The sequence below is a fragment of the Gekko japonicus genome, unplaced genomic scaffold, assembly GCF_001447785.1.
Source record: "Gekko japonicus isolate JY-2015 unplaced genomic scaffold, Gekko_japonicus_V1.1 scaffold374, whole genome shotgun sequence".
NCBI lineage: Eukaryota > Metazoa > Chordata > Lepidosauria > Squamata > Gekkonidae > Gekko > Gekko japonicus.
Genome location: NW_015176463.1, coordinates 211,371 through 230,556, shown reverse-complemented (window position 1 = coordinate 230,556; position 19,186 = coordinate 211,371). Strand labels below are relative to the sequence as shown.

Genomic DNA, 19,186 nt, shown 5'->3' with positions numbered 1-19,186 from the left:
ATTTTAATATTAATTTCTTTTCTCATGGTCTGATACTTCAAAAATATAAAAAGTGGTTTATAAATACTAACAATCACTGTTGCTAGAACTGTTACTGATTTTTTATCCCCATCTCATTTTAGTTTATATCTCACCTTAGCCCACAGGCAGCTTCCAGATAACATAATGCTGCCTTACAACACAAGCTTCAAAAGGGCATTGAAAATAATCTTCCTTCTTTAATGTGTTCCTAACACCTGCAGGCTGTGGAAGGTCAGTAGTTCAGCGGTTCAAGACCCGGGTGCCGCAAGACAGGGTGAGCTCCTGTCTCTAGTTCCAGCTCCTGCCAACCTAGCAGTTCGAAAGCAAGAAATTGCAAGTAGATAAATAGGGACCACTTCGGTGGGAAGGTAACAGCGTTCCGTGCGCCTTGGTGTTTAGTCATGCCGACCACATGACCACGGAAACGTCTTCGGACAGCGCTGGCTCTTCGGCTTTGAAACGGAGATGAGCACCGCAACCCTAGAGTCGGATTCGACTGGCTTTCGAGCAAGAGAACCTTTACCTTTACTTTAACATATTAAAAAAATCAGTAATTCTTGCCTTATCTGGAGTTGGATCCTATGATCTGTGGTTCCAACAACAAAAGATCTTTCCTGCATTCTCCTTCCTCAGTAGTCCTCCATTGTTAGGAGAGTCTATTCCTGGGGTCACTGGAATCATTAACACTGCACCCTTCTGAACCACGTGGTTATTAGTCCATGCAGGTCCCACCCCTGGGAATAACCTCTGAAAGGACTGCTGTGGGAAGGGGGATGTGGGAAAGATCCACAACCATCAGCACCATCTTCTGACAGATCATGGGATCCAACCCATCATACTTTATTTAACACAATACTGCTTAAATCAATATTATGGGGGGGGGGGAGTCCCCCACTTACCAATTGCTGAATTACTCTCTCAACCAACGCAGAAAAACTAATGTCTTCCGTCTCACTGTTATCATACATATACTTGATCAGCTTTGGAATGGTTTCAGTATCGGTTTCAGATTCAAACTCATAGCCTTTGGTCTCCTGCAGTGTTTTAAAGGAGATATATAACATGAATTTTTCTTTGCTCAAGCTGTTTAAATTCACAATCTGCACCCCAAAGTAAAAAGATACCTAATTAGCTTTACCAGCTTCCAAAGTCAAAGAACAAAGGTACATTTAGATACATTTAAATATATTATTGCAGCAGGATGAAATTAAAGGGGTTAATTTAAGGAAATATAGTGCATTTACACACGTACACACCCCACTTGTTATTTGCCCTTTTCCCCTAGTTTCTCTCAATCTGGCAGTGAGAAAAGGGAACTGGATGAGGAAAAAATGCACTGACCAGTTGAGGAAATATCTGGAATTCATTTTAACTATGTTCATGGTACTCTGGCAAGGCAAAGGATAGGCAGAGATAGATCTTCCCAAAAAATTCCATATGAAAAAGTTGAGCATGAGACAGCACTTGAGATGTTATAATGACATTTTTTAGTAATTCATTCGTTATATACTTACCAAAAACTTCCTTAAGTCTTTGTAATTTGTAATGATCCCATTGTGAATAACGACAAATTCTGAAGGTAATAAGAACAATAAAAGGAATGAGGTGACAATAAACCACAAGCTGAAAGGTATAATTTAAAAAAGCACCTGACTGTTCTACGGGACCGCCTTTCCCCATATGTTCCCCAATGAGCACTACGGTCCGGGACTAAACATCTCCTGGTGGTTCCAGGTCCCAAGGAGGCCAGATTAGCGGCGACTAGGGCTAGGGCTTTTTTGGTGGCAGCTCCTATCTGGTGGAATGAGCTCCCAGAGGAGATCCGGGCCCTGCGGGACCTTGCACAGTTCCGCAGGGCCTGTAAGACGGAGCTCTTCCGCCAGGCGTTTGAGTAGGAGCCGCCACGACTGTTACCATCTGTCTACGACTATTACTATCTGTCCTAGCCCTTTATTACCAACTCGCCGTGAGCGCTAAAATGGTGGTACTGCGTGGAGCTGTGGCCACTAAGGATACTATCCTGATGACGTCATCTGTTCCCTTGTTAGATATTATGGCGAGCACTTAAGTTGTATTGAATATTTTTAAATGCAGTTTTAATGTTTTATGTATTGGGCATTGGCCCCATCTGTACGCCGCCCTGAGCCCGTTCGCGGGGAGGGCGGGTTATAAATTTAAATAAATAAAATAATAATAAATAAATAGCCTATTTCAATGTGTAATTTTTGCAGTCCATTTCTTATTTTCCCAGCAAGCTTTCCCAACATCATTAGACCCAGGATTTTGGCTGTGCAACTCACTTTATGTAGAAGGAAGCCTGTTTATAAAAGGCACTCTTGTGCTACAGTTAGGGTTGCCAAGTCCTACTTGGCTGCTGGCGGGGGGCTCTAGGCTGCTGGTTGGGCTTTTCTGGTGAGGTTATTTTTGCCCTCAAAACCATAGAGTTTACCCAAAAACTAGAGCATCACCACCACCCCCAACACTGGCAACACAATGATGTCACTTCTGGGTGATATCATTGTGACAGGGACATCGCATGGCAACATCCCTGCTCAGGGGTGGGGCTTTCCCTGCCAGCCAGCTGCAGATTGAAGCCCTGAAGACCGGAGGATCCCCTGGCCAGACCAGGAGTCTCGCAACCCTAGCTACAGGGCTTCTAGCTTCTGAACCCAGACTGTCATGTTTCAGATATGCCGGGGCTGCACCTTGGCAAAAATGACCAAATTCCACTGTGTTAGTAAAAATGTCTTTCTCATGAAGTCACTCCTGACTAAAATGCACAAATATTTCAGATGTAGCTTCTGGGAAGTTTGATTCAAATGCAGCCCCAGATTTAAGAACATAAGAGATGCCAATGTTGGATCAGGCCAAAGGCCCATCCAGTCCAACACTCTGTCACACAGTGGCCAAAAATACCAGGTGCCACCAGGAGGTCCAGCAGTGGGGCCAGGATACTAGAAGCCCTCCCCCCCCAGCACCTTTCTTTTTAACATAATCTACCTACCATTACTTTTATCTGATCGTTGCGGGTGACAGTTCACAGCATTTGGTACTCCGTGGGTTGCCCAGCGAGTGTGAGCAATGCCAAAATGTGTCTCAAAATCTGCCTTTAAATCTAAGCCACCTTGTTCTGTGTAAGAAAAACAACAACAAAATTTAAACATCTTAATGATCAAACTATAATTAGAAAGTGTATGATTAACAAAGTCTTAATATACTCTTTGGATTGTAAAGTATAGAGAATTTGTAAATTCAGAACTCAGGTAAAACAGTTGCTTCTAGATTTGTAATATGGCCTCATATTTGTAAGTCTGAAAATTGGGCAATCCAGTTAGCTGTCAGCAAAAGCCACAGGAGAGAGTTGTGATGACATCACACATCCTCATACAACCAAGTTCAACCCAGAAACCTATGTGATAGCTGGGGAATGACTCACATTTGCCTAGCAACAAAACACAATATATCAAATACTGGAAAAATTCAAATAATGGGGAAGCTGTCTAGACTCTGTGTAGTAAAGGGGCAAAAGTATGTTTGATGTGCAAAAAAGTGACTGGTAAGCACTTTAATAAAGGGAAGCTGTAAAAACACATGATTTTGTGCTGCTTAACAAATGGTATGCAATATTGCTGTTTTCCACATAACGTAAGAAAAATCTTGCTTCAGACAACTCAGACGTCACATCAATAGTACACTTCAAAGTCTGTCCTTCTCTCTCCAATCTGTTATTTACTTCTGCAGTGCACACTATGCAGTTTTGGCCAATTGATGGCACACACATGACACAAGTGGCAGTGGCAGCAAGGGGCTGTGGTATATTTGGACAGAAGCAGAAAAGGCACTCTACAGTGTCACTCTCTCAGGCTTTTATCTATTTGTTTATTAACAAAAATTATATCCTGCCTCTCTATCCTCACAAGGGCCACCAAGGCAGCTAACAATTTAAAACATACATGATACAATAACATTTTAAAAACTTTAAAATCAGCTCCCCCAAAATACACACACATCGTGAAAGAAGATGACAAGAAGAAGAGGTTGTATTTATACCTCGCCCTTCATTACCCAAAGGAGTCTCAGAGCAGCTTACAATTCCTTTCCCTTCCCCTCCCCGCAACAGACACCCTTGAGAGAACAGCTCTGAAAGAACTTATGACTGACCCAAGGTCACACCAGCAGCTGCATGTGGAGGAGGGGGGAATCAAACCCGTTTCTCCCAGATTAGAGTCCATGCACTTAACCACTACACCAAACTGGCTCCTAACCACTACACCAAAAGCAATTAAAAGCAAAGTTAAAATATATACAAACACATAAAAACAGCAAGTAAAATATTGGTCAGGAAAGAGGGGTAACTATGGAATGCCAAAAGAAACAGATACGCCTTCACCCACTGGCAGAAGGGCTGCAGCTGGCAAACCAGATTCCTGTCCATGCTGCTACCCACTTATCCAGCAGCAGCCCTGGCTCCAAGATCACCCCCCCAGACTATGGGACCTGTTCCTTTATGGGGAATGCATCTAGAGCAGATGATGCCTTAAATCCCAGGTCAGACCTTCTGCCCACTAGTAGCACTTCTGTCTTGTCAGAACAAAGCATTGATCTACTAAAAAGCATTTACAACTAGTTGGTGCCATGCTGATATGGGATGGAAAATGTTCACAGCAGCTCTGGGTATTATAAAAAATCAATTCTAGGTTTGCAGTTCGCATCCCTGGATCGTAACTACCACTGAAATGGAACAAAAATTGAGTCCAGTGGCACCTTTAAGACCAACAAAATTTAATTCTGGGTATAAGCTTTCATGTGCAAGCACACAAAAGCTTATACCCAGAATTAAACTTTGTTGGCCACTGCACTCAAACTTTGTTCTATTGCTTCAGACCAACATGGCTACCCACCTGAATCTACCACTGAAATGGTAGCTCTAGGTAAAAGTATGCTCAAAGTCAGTCTAAATGTCAGACCTAAATAACTCTTTTTATACTTACTTTGTAGCTCCTCATCAAGAGCCTTGACTTTTCCTCTTTTCTTGACTAATTTGATATACCTTTCCTTGTCTTCATTATTATTTCCATCAATTGCAACACCTGAAACACAGAACACCTTGTTGTACAACCTCATGTAGGTTATATGAGAACTACTTGGAAGTGGTAATGCTATTTGCACAGTGAGATGTATGTTTAGATGACAGGTTTTGCCTAAAACTAAATTATGTCTTCAATAGTTTTATTTTTGCTTTAAGTCAAGTTCAAAGTTACCATTCAAAGAAATAAACTTTCTTTCCTGTTCAATCATCATTATTAAATGCTATTGGACACAAGACCTTCTGAAGTCACCTAAGTAGAAGCTACAGAAATTACCTTAATGAATATTAAATTACACTGAGCTTTTCATAATCACCTCCAAAGCACAGCAACAACATCTAAGGTACACTGCTACTGACTACAGATTTTACATCTTAAATATGGATTGCCACAGATTCAGTTATATTATTAGGTCTCTAAAGAATTATTACTATCATCATCATCATCATCATCATCATCACACAGGTAGTGTGTGTAGTATAGCCAGGAGATCCTAAGATTGACTTGCAGCCAGAAGTTATAGCTCTTTTAGCATTATGCACCACTAGGTGGTGAATTAGACCTGGTTTTAAGGCAAGAGATGTTTCAGGGGTGGTTTGCCATTGCCTGCCTCTGCATCACGCCCCTGGTATTCTTTGGAGGTCACCCATCCACATACTAGCCAGGGCTGACCCTACTTAGCTTCTGAGATCTGAGGAGATTGGGCTAGCCTGGGCTATGCAGGTCATGGCCCTCTAAAGAATGAAAAAAGATGAACCCAAAATGAAAAATAGTTAATTTAAAGTGATTCAGGATGTGTGACATCTGAAGTTGAAAGTGTTACTCTCACACATTTCTTTAGTAGCAACTATGTTCTCTGCACAGTAAAGAAAAGAACATGATCCTTTTAGGGTTTTGTTTTTTAACCCTAAGGATGACTTGGGATTGTCCTCTGAAATAGCTGAGCTATTAGAGGGCAATGGTGCAGTTAGATGTTGCACAGAAACACAGGGCTGCCACTACACCATCACTTCTCTCCTTCATTCCTCCTAACAACTATTTTAATGTCAGCAGCAGGGGGAGGTAATGGACGAAATGAAAGAAATATGATTTGCACGTTGATAGGCTTAGGGACGTTCCTCAATGCTTCTGGTTAAGGAGGTAGCAGGGTTTGAAAAGACTTGTGCCTGAGAACTTGGAGAGCAGAAGAACTGGAATAAATGGCCAGTTTATCTACCACACTGATCTTCATCTCACAAGTTGGGACCCTCAGGTAGCCACAAGGCCCTATCTGCTGGGTAGCGAAGACCTATAGAACTACCATTTTTTTCCTTTCCTTTTAGAAGGTTCTGCTGCTAAGGCACATGTGTAGAGATTAGCATGCCACACGTTCTGCCTCCTTTTGCACCCACATCAAGAGGAGCACTGGGACAATAAGTTCCACAAGGTTACTTAGATGTGCAGAAGTTTCCTTTTCTAGCACAGGCAGGTGCAGATACTCTGGTTCCTCCTCTTCCTGTCATATGACTCAGATATCCTCTCTGACGTCATAAGCTTGCAGTGCAGTGGGTCCCCATTTCTGCATAGCCCCAGGTCTGAAAAGGTTGAAGGTCACCAGTCTAACATGACAAAGGCAACTTCATACATTGTTGTGTTCAAGGACAACTAACGATGTGAGGCAGGGGTTGGGCAATGTACAACCTGTGGTGTATCATCATGCATTGTGATGAACTAAACGTCATGAGGAAGAGAGGGAAATGAGGGTGACAGACTTCCACCCTCACATGCTATAAAAATGCTTGGGTTGGAAGTGGTGATAAGGCGGTAAGTAACTGCAAACATTAATATGTACAACAAGATAGTTTACATACCTGCAGAGTCATAGCCTCTGTATTCTAGTCTTTGTAGTCCTTTTATTAGAGTCTCAAATATCTCCTTCCTGGTCCGAGGCACTTTGTAGTTCAGATAACCAAATATTCCTGTTGGAGAGGGAGTGGTGAAGAGAAGAATGAAAAGCCTATGCTATAATTGGTTTGTGTGATATATTCATAAGTTAAAAATAAAGTACTGTGAAGTCAAGTGCTAAGAAAACTTTTTCTGACAGATAATTCACATTTTGGTTCAGGATTTTTTTTTTTCTTGTGCTCAGAGGGCATTTCTTGCTCAAAGACAACATATTAAATTTTTTAAAATACTTATGTGATACAATAAAATATATACATAGTAAAAAGAGTATACATAATAGGTACAAGGCAAGCATGTCTACCCAAGCCATAAAAATCCTGTGAAATTAAGAACCTTTCTCTCATTTTCCACTCACTGAACAACCCTTGACTGTAATGAGTCTATCTTGGAAGTGTCTTTGTCTTGTTGGTAGCAGTGTTCCCTCTAAGCTGAGTTAGTGTGAGCTAGCTCACAGTTTTTTAGCCTCCTGCTCACAGATTTTTGTTTTATCTCGGGAAGGAGGGCTCCAGAGCAAACTAATTTATGCAGGAGCCAAATCGCTCGCTCCCAACTTTAATGCCAGTAGCTCACAAAGTAGAATTTTTGCTCACAAGACTCCACAGCTTAGAAGGAACATTGGTTGGTAGGCCATTAGTTTCCCCAGCATGTGGTTCTGTTTTACATTCATCAGCCAGTCATGAGTCTGAAGCCTATTTTTTTGCATCCAGTTTTTAGCAAATACCAGTCTAGCCGTGGCAATATGTATAGTTACTGCTTCAGGATCTCCAGGCATATCAAACACACAATTTTAAAATAAGATCTTTGGCTTATAGGAAATCTATCTCTCCAGTCTGACTGATATACTTTCTGTAACTTGTTCCCAGTAATCTGTTGCCTATTTACAAGTTCACCACATGTGGGAACAAGTCTGCCTTCTCTAACAGACATACGTATGTTTTATGTTCTATTTACATCGTAAGCCACCCTTGAGTTCCATAAGGTAGAAAGGCAGCTAACAGGGCAATCCTGAGGGAGGGACCAAAAGCATATAGGTAGCCATCTTACAATGATGGGGAACAACGCTGCACCAGCAGGAAACGAGGCAGACCCAGGAGCGTGGCAGGACTTAGTTAGCTCCCTAAGCCGTCTTAGCCTGGGAACACAACTCAGACCAGGTGGAAAGTTATGTCAGCAAAAACCACTGTGTAGCCCATAGGTGGGCATACCCCAGAAAAGAGAAAGTGCCCCACTAACATGTGTATCTCCACCTATAAGCCCTGGCATAACACATGATGTCAACTAGAGCAACCAATCACTCCCCCTCCCCAGTGGCTGCCAAACCACCTCCCTTGGACACCATTGCAAAATATCAGATCCAATGGTTAGAATGCTGGTCTTCGGTTTGGGGGCTGTGGGTTTTAGCTTGACGTCTTTTAAAAACTTTTTCATGGGAAAGGTGTGTGTGGCTCAGAGCAGGGATGGTTGCATGTGGACATTTTTGCTGGGGGTGGGGTGGGCCTCCTGTCTACCACATGGGTGCCCTTCCCCTATGGGCTGGGGTGTGTGTGCACTGGCTACATTCCTTGAGAGGTTCCAATGTCACTGGGTTTTTCCTCCCTGTCTGGTGGCTTTCTGTTGGGGAAGGAGTGGCATCAAGGTGCAGTGGCTGGACTGGTAGGCAGTGACTGGCTGCGCCTGTTTGTGCCCCTCAGTGGGGTGCTGCTGCCTGATTAGTGGGTGCTTGCTAGGGTTGCTATGGACTCCGGTGCATCTACTATGCCAGCTGTACCTTACAGAGGGGTGTGTGTTGTTATTGCCCCCCTGCAGAATGTCCATAGGGAGCTGACCAGCAGCGTCTCTCTGTTTTGCCGACAGCCAGCTGCCTCTGTCACAGTAGCCCTCAGGACTGGGTTACCATCCTAAGAAAACTATTATTGTGTTTAAGTAGTACATCCAACAAAATGGTATACAGGTTCAAGAGAAAGGTATTCTTCATACATAGTTAGCATTTGCCTAAATTACAACATAGGTTGTAAAAATCTTTTTGTAACATATCACACATAACCTATCACATAACATAGAGATAACCTTTGAATCGCTGATATTCGGTTACTAGGGTCTTTAATGTTGTAATATGACATCACCTGTTTGTTTATAATCAAATCTCTGTGCATGTTAGTTGCAATCAATTCCCACTTTCTTAAGTGGAAAAAAACCTAAACCATGCTAATCTATTATGTTTCTAACTACAAAGCCTAAAGGGGAAATTTTGAATGATAGCTTATTCTTTATTGGTCCCATTTGCTGAGTATGACATTTATCACCCTACTGTCATTATTATTATAACAATGCCTTAGTTTCTTTACCCAAGACCATAGTTTTAGTGGGACTGTAACCATTTTTTTCTCAATAAATGTGGGCGACCCTTCTCCATGTTCATGAAAAGTTATGGTTGGTTTTAAAAGAAATGGGTGTGCCACAACATCTGATTGTTTTGATGCGCAACCTGTACTTTAGACAAGAGACTATTGTTAGGACAGAATGTAAGTAAACACAATTGGCAAAGGTGTCAGACAAGGATGTATTTTATCTCTCTGTTTCTTCAATCTAGATGTAAAACACGTGATAAAGAAAATGGATTAGATTTAGATTAAAGTGGAGTGAAAATTGGTGGAAGGACCATTAACAATTTGAGATATGCAGAGAATGTCATATTACTGGCAGAAAAACAGTGAAGACTTGAAACAACTCCTGATGAAGGTTAAAGCAAAAACAAGGATAAAGCAAAAAGGATTGCAGCTCATTATCAAGCAGATAAAAGTAATGACTACTGGGGAATTGTACAATTTTGAGGTTGATGATGAAGAAATTGTTCAAGATTTTCTATTCCTTGGCTCCATCATCCAGCAAAAAGGAGACGGTAACCAAGAAATCAGAAGGTAATTGAGACTGGAAGGGCAGCTATGAAGCAGCTAGAGAACTTTCTTTCTTTCTTTCTTTCTTTCTTTCTTTCTTTCTTTCTTTCTTTCTTTCTTTCTTTCTTTCTTTCTTTCTTTCTTTCCCCATCCTTCCCCGCCAAAGCAGGCTCAGGGCAGCTTACAGATCCACAAATATCATACAAGTTTAAAACAGAACAAAATAAAATCTTAACAGTTCATAAAGTGTTACAATTTTTGATGGTGAATTAACTGTCCTTAATTGTCACCACAGAGAATCTGATCAGCATTAGATATGAACTGGCATCAGGCCTCGTATATAATGTGGGCATACATGTTAAGCACCAAAACAGGCAGACAGCCAAAGATGTATTACAGGGTACTGGTTCCTTGGTTGATGTTGAGCTGATTAAACACGGCACCCCAATCAAATGCTTGGTGGAAGAGCTCCATCTTGCAGGCCCTGCGGAATTGTATAAATCCCAGAGGGCCCTGATGTCCTCTGGGAACTCATTCCACCAAAGTGGGGCCACTACCGAGAAAGCTCTCGCCCTGGCTGTGGCCAGCCTGGCATCTTTTGGGCCGGGGGGACAAGGAGATTTTGTGATCTTGACCGTGTAAGGATGTGCCCCTGGCGACCATGATCAAGGTAATTCATACTATGACTTTCCCTGTTACTATGTATGGGTGTGAAAGTCTGACAATGAAGAAAGATGACAGAAAGAAAGTTGAGTACTTTGAAATGTGGCGTATGAGGAGAATTTTATGGATCCTGTGGACCGCCAAAAAGACAAATAAGTGGGTTCTATATCAAATCAAGCTTGAACTCTCCTTTGAAGCTAAAATGACTAAACTGAGGCTATCATATTTTGATCACATTATGAGAAGACAAGAGTCATTAGAAAAGAAAACAATGCTAGGGAAAGTTGAAGGCAGCAGGAAAAGAGGGCCCAACGTAAGATGTATTGACTCAGTAAAGGATGCCACAAACCTCAGTCTGCAAGACCTGAGCAAGGCTGTTAACAATAGGATGTTTGGGTCATTAATTCATAGGGTTGCCATAAACTGGAAGCGACTTGACAGCACTTAATACACACAAAAGATCCATATTTAAACAAAGAACTAAATTTTATCTGTATTCAGTCTATACCCTGAGACTCTACTATATTTCAAAATACGGGATTCTAAAATTTTACTATCTATTTCAATATACATTATAAAGACTAAAATATAATTGGTGTATAAATTAGCTTTATCTGATACCATCATATTTTTAAAAAGGTGCATCCAATTCAATCATTTATAAAGAATTGTGTCACTTCTGTTCAATCTTGAGAGTTTAAGTTATACTCCTTGCTAAGGATACAAATTAATGCAAACTCCCCTTGAGCAAGCAAGAGGAAAACGAGAAGCATTTTATTGCTTAATTAACGTGTTAAGCTACATTGTATCATGTCAGGTCTCTATCTCAAGGATGGGAAAGGACATCAGAAGACGCCTGCTAGATTTTTTGAGGTGAACTGTAGTTTTACACAATCTTTTTATAATTAACTTGATCCATGAATGATGAAACTCCGGAATACAATCGGAATTTCACAGGTCTGTCAGGAAGCTGCACTTGCATGTATTGTCCATTCAAGGCATGATTTTGCCTTTCCGGTAAAAGTTACTGGATTTAGGCCATGCCTGAGAAAGTGAAATAAAAAGCTGCCCAGGGACAGCTAGAAAATCCCCTAAGGTTATGGCTACTAACCATTTTTCCATGCACTCAGCTCAAATTGTTAGCTGCTTTTCCAGAGCAGCACTTAAACTTTTTTACATGGCCTTTGTATACTTTCTAAGCCAGTGTTTCACTGTGCTTATATTTCAAGACCAAGTGGAGTCCAGTCTCACAGTACCTTTATGCCCATGTCAGTCCAGGAAAAGGCTTCTGTGAGGGATCTACCTACAATGCAGCCAGTGTGTAGTGACTGGTAAAGGTTCCTTGTTTATACTGAACTCTAGCACTGCTCCTATTTATGCATACTAGGAGACTCAGAGCCACTAGAGACTACTACACTGAAAATGATAGCAGTAGCATTGGCTGCCAAAGAATGTATTACAGTTTCTTTGGGTCACAGGAAAGAAATCAGACACACACATTCTATAGCACCTTCATTTACATTTACTGCTCACTTTCAAAACACAAATGCCACATTCCACCTTAGATTTGCTTAATCCCATTTATTTCAATAAATATGCACTCTTTAACAATGTGCTGGTTCGTTGTCAGCATAGTACATCCCGTTAAATGTATTAACTTCTTATGTACTTCCTTCTAAAAACAGGTTATTCAGTCTTCTAAATGAGTTTATTAACTACACAGAAACTGTGAAGATATTAGAAACTTTAATCAATATGCATTTTACAGTAAGTCATCTTTGAATTTTTGGAGGCCACAATCCCCCAAAAATGATCTCCCTTGAGTAAACCCCACTGGATAAAATGGGGCTTACTTCTGAGTAAGCCTGTCTAGGATTGCTCCTATGTAGTTTGAGTTTTGTAAACTGCTTTGAGTTCTGCTTTGCAGGAGAAAAGCAGGATGAAAGAAACTGAATAAAAGAAAATAAAACCTCTAATTGACGTAGGATTTACACTCAAAATGGATCAAGGCCTGTTGACCTGATGGGGAGCCCTGGCAATGCTGAAGTAAGATCAAGATGGGTAGCCATGTTGGGCTGCGATCACACACACTAAATAATCCACTTTCAGTACACTTTTAGTGCACTTTCCAACTGGATTTTACTGTGTGAACTGGCAAAATCCGGTTGGAAAGTACATTGAAAGTGGATTATTTAGTGCGTATGACCGCAGCCTAGCATTAGAAAAGAGTAAGAGTCCAGTAGCACCTTAAAGACTAACAAAAATTGTGGCAGGGTATGAGCTTTCGTGAGTCACTGCTCACTTATTCAGTTATGAAAGAGGCCAGTAGCACCTTAAAGACTAACAAAATTTGTGGTAGGGTATGAGCTTTCGTGAGTAACTGCTCATTTATTCAGATATAAATTCTAATGCTGAAGTAGGTCTTTGTAAAAGACAGAATTATTTTTTTTTTAAATGCTGTGTCAACCACATTAAAAATTATTTATTCAGATATGAATTCTAATGCTGAAGTAGGTCTTTGTAACAGACAGAATTATTTTTTTTAAAATGCTGTGTCAACCACATTAAAAATTATGAACTGACCCATTCTCTTCCTGGTTTCTGGTTTGCGTGTGAAGATACATTGCAGCTATACAAGAATTTTTCCCCTTGCCTTTGCTGAAGTATTTTTTTTAGAAATGACAGGATTTCACACATTCCAGGCAACAGCAAAAGGAATGTGAACAGTGAGACATTACACATATAGATAGCCTTTTATCATTCAGTAGACCGTTCCTGTTTTGAACTCACTGTCTTTATGTAATTGTTTACATTCTTTATTTCTTAAATTTATACCTCACTTCCCAGCAGAAGCTCCCAGAGCAGAGCTTCATGTGTCATAGTCTGCATTAAGCTGCTGCCTTTATCAGGCAAGAGATAACAGATGACGTTAAGTACTCCTAGTTATAATTGACTTGGTTTGATAAAAAAAACCCCAAAAGGATCAAATTACTTTTGAATGACTACACCAAAGTAATGGTATACAGGAAAATATTTTCAAAAGACAGCTGAAGGAGAGTCAGCATCCATACTAGCACTTTAAAAACATTAAAGTTCAAGCAGAGAGTCATCTAGAAGTTGTACAGGCTAATCATTGTTTAAGACTCCTATTATCTCTCATCAAGACTTTGAAGTTCTTACTTCCCCTTGCAGGAATGTAACCGGCTTGTAAAGAAGGGATCCTTCAGAGTTTCTAGTGGGGAAATTCCACACGGAAGTTGGTTCTTGAGTTATTTCGCCAGGATTAAGATATCAGTGTACCATACTTCAAGGCTTACAAGTGAGTGACACCATACATACCATTGTTTCTTTTTAAACATGCATTGCCGATAATATTTATATAAAGTTGGTTGTGAAATATATCTAAAGCTTGCTGCAAAGCAACCTCTGTCTTCTGAGATGGAAACATATGGTTGGATCCACCAGAGTGTTTCCATGAGTGGAAAGATTTCATTTTGGTGAGCTCAAGCCAGTCTGCTGAAGAATTAACTTCCAACTTATATATTATCTTTAGTTATGAATTTGATTCCATAGAAAAGACTCTGCTTTTATGTTATTCTTACACAAGATTCCACCTTCATGTAAACTAGTATCTCCCTTTCATACTATATTTTGGGGATGACAATCCAGCATTCCCTTGCAGTGAAATCAATACATTCAGCAACCTCCCATTTTCTCCACTCACAATAAGATCCAGCACCCAGATACGAGTCTCTTAAAAAAAAAAGAAAGAAAAAGGTAGGGCAGCACCATGCACCATGTTTCATCTTCGGGCATCTGGCAACCTTAAGGCTGGCTGAATGGCTTTTTAAATGGTTCAACAAATTCCATCCATAGTCATTACCCATGAATGGAACCTTTATTTTCAACAGCAATGTACTTCTAAATAGTAAGTGCTAGGGGACAAATGTTATGTGAAAGTTATTGATTTCAAATCTTGCTTGTGAGATTCCTAGAGGCATCAGGCTGGCAGTTTTGGCAACAAAATGTTGGACCATAGGACTTTGGTGTGATCCAGAAGGACTATGCTGATGTTCTTATGTCGTGTTCTCAAGAATCCTAATTTTACAAAAGAACAGTTCTGACTCAAAGTGCAATCCTAAATAGAATTACACCTCTCTTAGCCCCAGTGGACTTAGAAGGGTACATCTCCGATTTGGATTACACTGCTAGAAACGAAAGGCAAGTTTTCACAAAGCCACCCAATCTCATTAAATTCTGGCCCCGGTCACACGGAAGGTTTTGGCCCGGGAGAGGGACGGATTGGGGCACAGCAAATGGACGCGATCTCACCGCTACGTCTGGCAAGCGGCGCACACCCGTCCCCAATCCGGGCCTTCAGGCCGGAAACCCGCAGTAAAAAAACCCCACCCCCAGAGGAGGACTTACGGGGAACGCCGCATCAAGCGCGGCCGTGGGATCGCCGGCGCGCCCGTTGTCTGGAACAATCCAGGCTCCCGGCCGAACTGCGCATGCGCACACATGCACAGTTTGGCTGCCTCGCTCCCCTTTCAGTGGCTTCCCCCCAGCATCTGATCATGCCGGGGAGGAAGTGTGCAGCGGCTCAGGGGATCTATGTGATCCCGCCACTGCGTGTCTCTTTTGGTGCGGCTTTAAAAAGCCGCACTTTGCCCGTGCCCCCCCCCCCCCCGTGTGGCAGGGGCGGAAGATGGGATACTTATTCCAATAAATAGGACAAATGGACTCCCATTCTACCTGTATCTGAAGAAGTAAGCAGTGACTCATGAAAGCTCATAGCCTGCCACATATTTTGTTAAGTCTTTAAGGTGCTACTGGACACTTGCTCTTTTCTACAAAGTCATTAGGGGTTTTTTTAGGCTTCAACTCTCATTTTATTCAACTCAGTGACAGTAATCCCACATGTGGCTCTTGAACAATATGTTCAGGTTGTCATAAAATAATTCCACCATGTCCAATAAATCTGGTCAGGTATTTATAGTGTTAATGCTACACAACTAAAGTAGTTACCTTATCAAAAGCCAACAAGCCAGTGGTACATCTTTCAGAGTCCTTTGAAGACATAAAGCTTTGGTAAAATGTAAAAGAAATAAAAGTTTTAGAATATTATGAGCAATGCTCCCTCTAATTTGTGAGCAAAAATTCTACTTTGTGAGCTAATGGCATTAAAGTTGTGAGTGAGCGATCTGGCTACTGCATAAATTAGTTTGCTCTGGAGCCATCCTTCTTGAGCTAAGACAAAAATGTATGAGCCAGAGGCTAAAAAATTGTGAGCTAGCTCACACTAACTCAGCTTAGAGGGAAACACTGATTATGAGTTTAGTTTTTAAAGATGTACATAGCAGAATTACCTTACCTGGACAGGCTAGCCATCTGATCTCAGAAGCAGAGGTTGCCCTGGTTAGTATCTGGATGGGAGACTGCTAAGGAATACCAGGATAGCTACACAGAAGCAGGTAATAGCAAGCCACTTCTTAACGTCTCTTGTGTTGAAAACTCTATGGGTTTGCCATAAGTTGGGTGCAACTTAATGTCCTCCCCAAAAGCAGAGTACTAATGTGTCAAATTATGTCCATTTTATGAGGGGTTTTCAGCCTGGCACAAGAAGCTTTCCTTTTCCACTTCCAGTGACATTTTGAACAGATTTCTATTTACAAATTCTTTTGACATCACTAAAAACGTCTGGTTGCTATGGCAGCACAGAGAGTTTTAGAAAGGCTAAGTGTCTGATATCACACCAGATTCACTGCTACTCTTTAGTTAGCTCTTAGCTGCACTTGAACTGTGTTACCCTATTCTTCAATCAAAGGCCAGATGTGTTATTTTTTATAATATTCTTTCCTATATTTATATGCAAAACCTCAGAATAGTAACCAACAGTAATACAGGGCACTTCTGAAGAGATTTTCTTTAGCGTAGTATGGTCAATTTAGGCAGTTTAATAGGCTAGTTCTGCTGGAACAGAATCTTCTTATGCAGATGAAAAAAGGTACCTTTTGTTCACCTTTGAAAGAGTTCATTGGTTTAATTGACTGGAAGGGTTGGCAAACTTCCTGTGTTGAATGTACAGAAGGAGGCCCATCTACATTCAGCTTCCAAATCAACGTCTAGTCTAAATTTTCATATGTAAGTACAGCCCATACCTGCTTAATGAGATTTAATGAACACCGCTGAACTTTTATTTTAACAGTCATCCGAAGAGTTAAACCAGGGGTGTCAAACGTAAGGCCCAGGAGCCGGATCTGGCCCATCCAGGGCTCTTATGCAGCCCATGAGCAACCGATGGAAGGGAGGGAGTGCTGGGGGGGGGGGAAAGCGGGCAGAGGCACTCCGTTATGGCCTTAACACAGCAGAACAACCTCACCTGCAGAAGTCAAGCATTGTGGGAGCATCTGCCTAGCATTGCACTGCTGCCTCTCTGGACCGCCTCTGTGGCTTTTCCTCTGCACCCCCCACCCCACCCCAGGAGGCCTTGCAGTGAGGACGCACCAATTCGGAGCTTACCAGCTGCTGTCCTTTATACAGTTTCTATCCAGTACATGGCATTACATTTTATAGCACACATGGCCCGACCTGACAAAGAGACATTTATGTCAGATCCAGCCCTTGTAACAAATGAGTTTGACACCTCTGAGTTAAACTATTCTAAGCTTCAACAGGCCTAGAAGAATATAATCTGTTTAGAATGGCACTGTAAATTTCTCTTTAAATTTCTAGAAGAAGAAGAGGAAATTGGATTTATACCCCGCCCTTCACTCAGAGTCTCAGAGCAGCTTACAAACTCCTTCCCCTCCCCACAACAGACACCCTGTGAGGTAGGCGGGGCTGAGAGAGCTGTGAGAGAACTAATCTTTCAAGGACAGCTCTGACAGAACTATGACTTGCCCAAGGTCATCCAGCAGCTGCAAGTGGAGGAGTGGGGAATCAAACCTGGTTCTCCCAGATTAGAGTCCATGCACTTAACCACTACACCAAACTGGCTCTCGGATATTACCATTTAGTTATTACCCTAACATAATATTTGTTGGTTCAATTGTTCTGATAGCAGCACTAGAAATTATAATGCAAGAAATGTCAGCCACGGTTTTAGAGATCCTTTGTAGAGCTTCTGTGTGGCTAGACCCCCCCCCCCCCCCCCGGGGGCACTCATTGAACAACAATGTGGGATCTGAATGAACACAAATTGCAGTTTTGCACTCCCTCTCAAACCTTCTGGGTTCAGGTTAAACAACAGTGTATGAAACTTGTGTTCATGCCACATGATAAAGATGACTATTTGTCAGGAACAGGGCACAACCCAAGAAGGAAAAGCAGGCAGCTGGTTATTTGCAGCAAGTACTTTCTTCAGCAGCACATGGACTAAAACTGGAGCAACACAGGGAAAACCAATACGGTTTATGTCTGCTCTAAAGGCAGACATATATATTAAATTAATAAGTAGGTATGTGAGCAAGCCCACTGAACGATTTTGGCAGCCCCTTGATTAGGTTTATTGAGAAAAGATTCCACCCCATTTTTACTTGTTGTATAGAAGCTGCACTACATCCTTGGTCCTTGGTGAACGCATACTGGCTATGTCCCATTTGAGAACATGAACAAAAATTAATTTCTTTAAAAAAATAGACACCAAAATGTAGTTTGGAGCATAAAGGATAGGGAAACGAATAGAAACCTGGACTTTCAAGAACTTCAGTTCCTCCAAGGAGGCATTTAAGAAGAGAGGTATACTGTGAAGAAGAAATAAATAAAAGTTTGTTCTTTGAATTCCTGCCACTCCTGTTTCTTTTCAGTCCATTCCCCATGAGAAGATGCGGGGCTTCACCCTCCCAAAGACACGGACAGAACTGGATAAAGCAGAACGTTAGAGGGAGAAAGGCTAGGAACACAACAGTCTGTGGCTAATGGCTACCCGGATGAAAGAAAGGCACTGAAATACCAAGGATGGGGATGGGGAAAGAGAGAGAGAGAAAAAACTTGCACGGTGAAGTGAGACAGGCTCCTCTCTTTTCGTGCCTTTCCCGTCTGCCTTCGCAAAATTCACGCAGGGTTCCCTCAAATATCAGTGGGAAAGCTCTGATTAGGTTTCATGCCGCAAAAACGCTATGCTTTCTCGCCTCCCCGGAGAGAGCTCTGCCCACAGCTCTTTTCGCCCCTAGCCTGGCTCTTAGCAGCTTTCCGCAGAGCGACTCAGAGAGTTTGGCCCCGGTCGCTCACTCACCGCACATGGCTGATGCCCCCGCGCGCAGCCCCTCGTCTCTTTCTCTCGCTTCAGGAAGAGGCAACCGTCGCCACGCCGATCCCAGCAATCCGCCGCCGGCGCCTCCGCCTCTCACTCGGCCGCCTGCCCTTTATAATGTGACTCTCGGACTGCCCCCTTTGCCGATTCGTTGGCTGATAGAGCAGACTGAGCCAGTAGTGGGGGCTAGTCGCGGATTTTCCCTTGACTGGAGCCTCCAGGTTCGTAAAGGACGGTGAGAACAAGGACAGCCCCCTTTGACTGCCTCAGTGGCCGGCGGGCTCTCAGCGAAGAGACCCCCCCCCACGAGCTCCCTCCCTCCC

General features: G+C 42.1%; 1 protein-coding gene across 1 annotated transcript in view; it reads right to left on the bottom strand.

Annotated features, from left to right (window-relative positions):
- Positions 1-18,911, bottom strand: part of GFPT2 (glutamine-fructose-6-phosphate transaminase 2) — a 36,315-nt gene extending 17,404 nt beyond the window's left edge. Inside the window, exons 1-6 of the mRNA XM_015427038.1 lie at positions 18,846-18,911; positions 6,959-7,066; positions 5,013-5,111; positions 3,026-3,151; positions 1,536-1,594; positions 921-1,055 (exon numbers count right to left, since the gene is read on the bottom strand). Of these exons, the coding sequence (XP_015282524.1) occupies positions 921-1,055; positions 1,536-1,594; positions 3,026-3,151; positions 5,013-5,111; positions 6,959-7,066; positions 18,846-18,852 (534 nt within the window). The 5' untranslated portion in view covers positions 18,853-18,911. The remainder of the gene's footprint in view (positions 1-920; positions 1,056-1,535; positions 1,595-3,025; positions 3,152-5,012; positions 5,112-6,958; positions 7,067-18,845) is intronic.
- Between the last annotated feature and the right edge of the window lie 275 nt (positions 18,912-19,186).